Source organism: Lupinus angustifolius, chromosome LG02, assembly GCF_001865875.1.
Source record: "Lupinus angustifolius cultivar Tanjil chromosome LG02, LupAngTanjil_v1.0, whole genome shotgun sequence".
NCBI classification, from domain to species: domain Eukaryota; kingdom Viridiplantae; phylum Streptophyta; class Magnoliopsida; order Fabales; family Fabaceae; genus Lupinus; species Lupinus angustifolius.
In genome coordinates, this window is record NC_032010.1 from 5,638,642 (window position 1) to 5,645,986 (window position 7,345).

General features: G+C 37.6%; 1 protein-coding gene and 1 long non-coding RNA gene across 2 annotated transcripts in view; one reads left to right on the forward strand and one right to left on the reverse strand.

Annotated features, from left to right (window-relative positions):
• LOC109334355 (E3 ubiquitin-protein ligase SPL2) overlaps nucleotides 431-7,345 on the reverse strand; it is a 10,839-nt gene continuing 3,924 nt past the window's right edge. The window contains exons 5-6 of the mRNA XM_019570088.1: nucleotides 3,773-3,892; nucleotides 431-965 (exon numbers count right to left, since the gene is read on the reverse strand). Of these exons, the coding sequence (XP_019425633.1) occupies nucleotides 680-965; nucleotides 3,773-3,892 (406 nt within the window). The 3' untranslated portion in view covers nucleotides 431-679. The remainder of the gene's footprint in view (nucleotides 966-3,772; nucleotides 3,893-7,345) is intronic.
• LOC109334362 overlaps nucleotides 4,426-7,345 on the forward strand; it is a 3,561-nt gene continuing 641 nt past the window's right edge. Inside the window, exons 1-2 of the long non-coding RNA XR_002106091.1 lie at nucleotides 4,426-4,781; nucleotides 5,389-5,391. This is a non-coding gene — a long non-coding RNA (uncharacterized LOC109334362). The remainder of the gene's footprint in view (nucleotides 4,782-5,388; nucleotides 5,392-7,345) is intronic.

Here is a 7,345-nt window from a genome sequence, read left to right on the forward strand (position 1 = left end):
GCACTTTGGATTAAAAGACCTAGTCAACAATTCCATTTGCAAATCTACAATGAAGAATGAAGATACACAACTGTCGGCTGCCAATTCTGGACCAAATTTGAATTAACCACACAAACCTGAATTTAGGCTAAAATATTATATTTAATAACATGTTTTTTTAATTACTAGTATTTACCAATAAGACGTTGATCTAGTGATATAAAACTACATTTGATCCCCAAAAGATTTATGATTTAATTCTCGTGAGCGATATTTATAAAGAGAGACAATCGCACCTCGAAAGAGATTGATTCATTGTTCATAAGGTAATATGATATCATTGGTAGTACAAAAAAATTACTAGTCTTTAATACCATCTCAAACAAATCAAATACTTGGGAGATTATACACATTTTTAACCTGGGATTACTACAAAGTAACATGTTAGATTTATATGGTCTAGGAACAAATATTATATACAAACGAAATTCCAAGGTTCATTCCATAGGTGAATTTAAGATGCTTGTACACTGCAACTGGTTAAATTAAAGATGCATGTACACTGCAACTGAGAAAATTGCAAATCCTAGGTGTATGATATTAATGATAGTGATGATGATAAGAGAGAGTCTCTTGTAGAGGGAGACGGGGGCTACAATTAACCTATGCCAACCTAAGCCCATAAACAAGCAACCGTTCATCAAGATTCAAAAATTCTTACTGAATCTCGAATCTCCTGACGACAAACGGGACACTTGGGTGCCACTTCACGTTCAACTGATACAGCACACCGATGGCAGCATACAAGATGCCCACAGGGAATGAAAGCAGAGCGCCTTCTCCTCATCAGGCATACAACACATAATTGTCCATCTGGGACATCTTCATTTTCGTCTTCCAACTGATAAACAAAATCACCACTCACATCTTGCCTTTGTTGCTGGAGCTCCCGCTGCTGTTTCCACTGCTTCCACTTATTCCAGTTCCTGAATACAGACGACAAAAATTTAATTATCTTGAAATCAACTCTAACCATCACCCAAAATCATCAATAAATCATTTCAGTGTGTTTTAATCGAGTAATATAAGAGAATGGGTGTATTTTTTTGGCAGGGTTTAATTCCTTCATTTCAAAATCCATTGTTTGGATAAGTACATGAAGCATTCAACAAATCCTGGAATTTTTTCAGGTATTTTTTCCAACTGAAAACAGTGCATCTTGAATTCCACCAAAATAGGTGAAATTTTAATTCCGCCCCAAAACGTATCAAGTCTCAACCTTCCCCTCTTCATCCCATTTTCTCCCTTCTAGCTCTGTGCTTATTCTGTTATCATATCTTCATGGTTTTGGCTTCTGCTTCTATACCTTCAGAACTCCATAACCCTCTTCTCTATCACGTTCATAAAGGGAATCAACAGGTAGATCAGTTTAGTGTATTGCAACATGTTGATTGAGAAGAAAACATGCTGGAGTCCAAATGATGATGGCAATGCTTCCATGGTGATTTTGTTGGTATAGATTAAAGGATTGATGTGTGAATCTATTGATTGTGGTGGAAAGTTAGGCACGCCCGCTTAATTGGTTAAATGACATAATAAAATTCTCAAACTTTTTTACATCATCCAAACAGATATTTGATACATTCTAGAATTTTAAATTGCTTCATTTCAATTTCTGGAAATTTAAAATGCTCTCGAATTTCTAATTTCTCCATCCAATTACACTCAAATACGATGATAAAAATAACCAAACTTTTATCTCACTAGGTGGAGTCGACTATATGAATCGAACGGCGACATAATATTCTGTCATAAATCATGTTCATTCACAAAACATTGATCTTTATTTCTTTCTATATCATTTCGCCTCTGTTTTTCTTAGTCTCCTTCCTCTAGGAACTGGACTAGCTTCGATTTGATATATTCACTTTACAGGTGCTTCTACTGGTTTTCTCCATACATTACAAACTACCTAAGACACGATTTTACCATCTTTTCTACAAAAGGAGTTACTAAACTTTCTCCTTAATGCATTCATTTCTAATCCTATCTTGTCTAGTGTGTCTACGCATCCAACACAATATTCTCATCTCTGGTACATGGAGTCTATTCTCTAGTTGACATTTTGTCACCCAATATTTAGTCTCATATAATATTATAGATCTTATAGTCTTGTAGTAAAACTTTCACTTAAGCTTGAGTGATACATTTTTATTACAAATGACACATAAAGCACTCTACCATTTCATTCAACCCACTCGAATCTTATGGTTCACATCTTTGTCAATTTCCTTATTGTCTTGTATGGTTGACTCAATATACTAAATCTAGTAACTTGTGGTTGATATGGTCCTCAATCTTTACTTCTACAATAAAGTTTGTTCGCCTCTTGCTAAACTTACACTCCATATACTCTATCTTATTTCGACTTATACAAAATTCATGTGCTTTTAAAGTTTGTCTCCACATTTCTAGCATCTCATTTAATTTCTCCCTCGAGTCTCCCACTAATACAATATCATCTGCAAAAACATGAATGTGGCACTGGTTCTTGGATATGCTCAGTGACAGCGAGCACATCCAAGATCAATGTAAACAAGAGCTTAATAGTGACCCTTGGCATAGTCCTATGACAATAATAAAATCTTCTGAGACCTTGTTTTGTGTTCTCAAACTGGTATTGACCACATCATACATATCATTGATTGCTCGAATATAGACAATTTAAATACCTTTCTTCACCAGAGCTTTCCACAAAATCTCTTTAAGCACCTTATCATATGTATTCTCCAAATCAATGAAAACCATATGTAAGTCCTTTAGTTTCTTCGATATCTTTCCATGAATTGTTGAAGCAAATATATAGCCTCTATGGTCAACTTCATCAGCATAAATCAAATTGGTTGTCAATTATATTCATCTCTTATCTCAACTTCCGCTTAATTATCTTCTCCCATGGCTTTATAGTATGACTCATGAGCATAATCCTCCTATACTTTACACAATTTTGTATGTCACTCTTGTTCTTATAAATAGAGATTAAGATATTTCTCTTCCACTCGTCACATCTTCTTAGACCTTATAATCTCATTAAACAACCTTGTAAGACATGTAATGCTCTGCTCTCCTAGAACTTTCCACACCTCAATAGGTAATTACGTATATTATCAGGTCCAACCGTTTTGTCATTCTTCACCATTTTCAAAGTTTCTTTCACCCCAACTCCCATGTTCTACGATAAAAATTATAATTTTGATCCTTCACTTTTGTGTGTAGTCTATTAGAAAGCAATGAATTATGTCCCTCACTGAAAAGCTTGTGAAAATATATCTTCCATTTTTCTTTCATATCTTTATCTTTCACCAAGGCTTTCCCATCTTCGTCTTTAATGCATTTCACTTGGTCCAACTCTCTTGTCTTTCTTTTTTTACCCTTTGCAAGTCCATAGACACTTCTTTCCTCTCTCTTGATACCTAGAGATTTGAATAACCCGTCATACGTTTTTTTCTTTAGCTTCGTTTACCACTTTCGTGTGCTCTTTCTTAGTTACCTTATTCAGCTACAATCAAATCAGTGCTAAAATTCTGACTATTATCAAAAGAAAAGGCATCATTATGTGGCAACTAATTTCAAAAACCTTTCTTCTACAGTCATCATCATGACAGTCTTTACCAAGAATCTACTCTACTACTTCATATTCTCAACAAATTCTATGTCCAGACATAATTACTGAAATCCAAAATATCACGTAAACAATTAGGAATAAATGAGCAGGTAGGGCAGACCAACATACCTCACTACTGCATACCCAAGGATCCCAACAGACATTGAACCAAGAACAATACCACCCCAAAGCAGTACTGTTGTTTTGAAGGAAAGATCTACAATCATCTGATCTTTACTCAAGTCAGACCTACAAAAGACATGACAATTTCCATAAGCAACACTTCCACAGGATAGAATCATTTGATAATATTTTTAAGCTATGCACACTCAAATATCCTGCAAGCAAAATAAATTGTTGATTATGATGACATTGTAAATCTTTATTGTAATTGATACACATTATCTTTTTCCCACAGATAGATAGGAGCATCCATTGTAATTGTTCTAAATCCCTGTGATTCAGCGATTTATGTCTCTTACTCATTGTATATATTTTTCAAGCTATCTAATAGAATTAGTTGTTTCAACTTGGTATCTGAGATCTAAGGTTCAGTCTCAGTTTCTGTTTTCCAGCCACTCAGAGCTACAAACCCTAGTATAGTCATCGGCTGTGCAAGGTGACAACTAAGTTTATCTCAGACACCACTGTCCAGTCATCCCCTCAAGCACCGCCACCAGAATATAAACTGCTGGATAGATATGAAGTATATGTATTTCAACCATGAGGGTAGTGTTGATTATGATTGATAATTTGATATGGCCTGTGATTGGTAGCGTAAATTATTGTTGTAACTGATACCCATTATTTGTTACATAGATAGGAGCATTCGTTATAATTATTCTAAATCCCTGTGATTCAAGGATCCATGTCTTCTACTCATTGTATATATTCATATTAGACTGAGAACATTTCTCAAGCCATCTAATACAATAAGTTGTTTCAAGTAAAGCATCATTAATTCAATATTACACAGCATTAAAACATCAAATTGAAAAGGTGCAGCACCACTTTAACATTTTCTCATAGTATTTGTCCTACAACAGACTACAGTATCATGTAATTAATAAATAAAAAGCATTGAACTAAATCAAATTGAACAATCTCCACTACCACTACTACCCAACATATGACGAAGGTAAAAGAAGATACCCAACATATTGATAAGGCCAATACTAAGCCACTTATTAAAAACGTGTATAAAAGGGGAAAGAGGAGAGTTTGGATAGAATAACCAACTTTCCCTTCCTACCCTTGGGTAGTTAGAATCAGTTAACAAGAATCCAGGGATCCTTGAGGGGACAAAACCTGTACTCCTACTTCTATTCTTGCTTAAATTCAATAAAAGTACTAGAACCCTATCAGAATCGTGTTGATTCTGAGTTAGGGGCTTTTCCTTTCAATTTCTGTTCTTAATCTCTTCTACATAGATACCAGTGTCTATCACTGGTATCAGAGCACCATTCTGGTGCCTGTGGGAGGACTTCACGCTGCTGTTGGGAGGATTTTTGGCGTATGGTCTCTACAAGAAGTATGGCTAGAGAAAACGAAGGTGGAGGGACTGAAAAGGAGGAATTTCGTATGAGGATGGAGCTGAGTGAAGCTCGTATTGCAAAAACAGAGGAATTGTTGGCTGCTATAGCCATCAAATTAGGAGTTAGCACCAGTGAGAAAGCAGAAGAAGGGGGTAGTGAAAATGAGGAGGTGGATAGCCATAAGTGGGAGCAACATCAAGAAAGGTGGAGAAAGTTGGAGATCCCCATCTTCTCTGGGGATGATGCGTATGGCTGGGTGCAAAAATTAGAAAGGTATTTTTCTCTAAGATCCATTTCTGAAAAAGAAAGGATGAAAGCTACGTTAGTTGCTTTGGAAGGAAGGGCTCTGAGTTGGTATCAATGGTGGGAAGGTTGTAATCCAAGACCTTCTTGGGAGGGATTCAAGTTGGCAGTAGTTAGAAGGTTCCAACCTTCTATGGCTCAAAACCCCTTTGAGCTACTTCTCTCCTTGAAACAAGAAGGGGGAGTAGAGGCTTATGTGGAGGATTTTGAGAAGTATGCAGGGGCCTTGAGGGGGCTCCACCAAGATTTTGTGAGGGGAGTTTTCCTAAATGGTCTCAAGGAAGAACTCAGGGCAGAGGTCAGGCTGTATGAATTGAAGACCTTGCCAGAAGTAATGCAGAAGGCTATCTTGATTGAACAGAAGAACTTAGTGATGAATAGAAGGCCTTCTTGGAGCCTTCCCAAGACTTCTGGATCCATTAGGACCAATTCTTACAGTAAGGTGGTTACTGTGGAACCAAATTCTTCATATTCCAGTAAGAAGGAGGCTTCTTCTGTTGGAAGTGTGGCTGCACCTTCCAGGGTTTATCCAGAGGCAACCAATTCTAAATCTCTAGGGGAATTCAAGAGGTTATCCAATGCTGAGATGAAAGAGAAAAGGGAGAAGGGTCTCTGTTTTAGATGTGATGAACCATTTTCGAGGGAGCATAGGTGTAGGTTCAAGCAATTCAACATGTTACTAATGGCTGATGAGGAGGATGCAGAAGGAGAAGGGGAGGTGGAGGCAGAAGGGGGGATAGAGGTACCTTCTGATTCTTTACAACTCTCTTTGTACTCTATGAAGGGCCTCACTACAGCTAAATCTTGGAAGATCAAGGGAAATTTATGTGGTACCCCAGTAGTGGTCATGATTGATTGTGGAGCATCCCACAACTTTATTTCAAGGGAGTTGGTGGATCAGTTGCAATTGGAGAAGGAAGATACTAAAGCCTACCTTGTGGAGGTGGGTGATGGGCATCAAATATCTTGCAGAGGAAGGTGTCCTCAATTATTGTTAAACCTACCACAAATTGAGGTAACTCAGGATTTCTACCTTTTTGCTTTAAAGGGAGTAGATGTAGTTTTGGGTCTGGAATGGTTGGCTAGTTTGGGAGAGGTAAGGGCAGATTTTGGTAGGATGAGTTTGACCTTGAAGAAGGGTGACTCAGTTGTTAGCATTGTGGGAGACCCTGCCCTAACCAAAACAGAGTTATCTTTAGGTGCATTCATGCAAGTTCTACTCAAGGAAGGAGAAGGGATTTTGCTGCAGTATGGTGATTCTAAAAGAGGGGTTGATAAAGGAGAGGTTCCTGTGGAATTAACAGAGGTGTTGCACAAGTATGATGAGGTTTTTCAAGAATTGCAGGGACTTCCCCCTTCTAGGCAGTGTGATCATGCTATACACTTGAAGGAGGGAGCTGATATACCTAACCTCAGGCCCTATAGGTGCCCTTACTACCAGAAATCTGAGATTGAAAGATTGGTGGCTGAGATGTTGGAGGCTGGGGTCATCAGGCCTAGCATAAGCCCTTATGCCAGCCCAATTATCTTGGTGAAAAAGAAGGATGGTGGGTGGAGATTTTGTGTGGATTACAGGGCCCTAAACAGAATTACTATCCCCAATAAATTCCCTATACCCCTCATTGAAGAATTATTAGATGAATTAGGGGAGGCTAGGGTGTTTTCTAAGCTGGATTTGAAATCTGGCTATCACCAGATCAGGATGAAAACAGAGGATATCAATAAGACTGCTTTTAGAACCCATGAGGGTCATTATGAATTCATGGTCATGCCATTTGGGTTGACTAATGCACCCTCAACTTTTCAATCCCTTATGAATGATGTCTTGAAGCCATATCTCAGGAAGTTCACTCTGGTTTTTTTT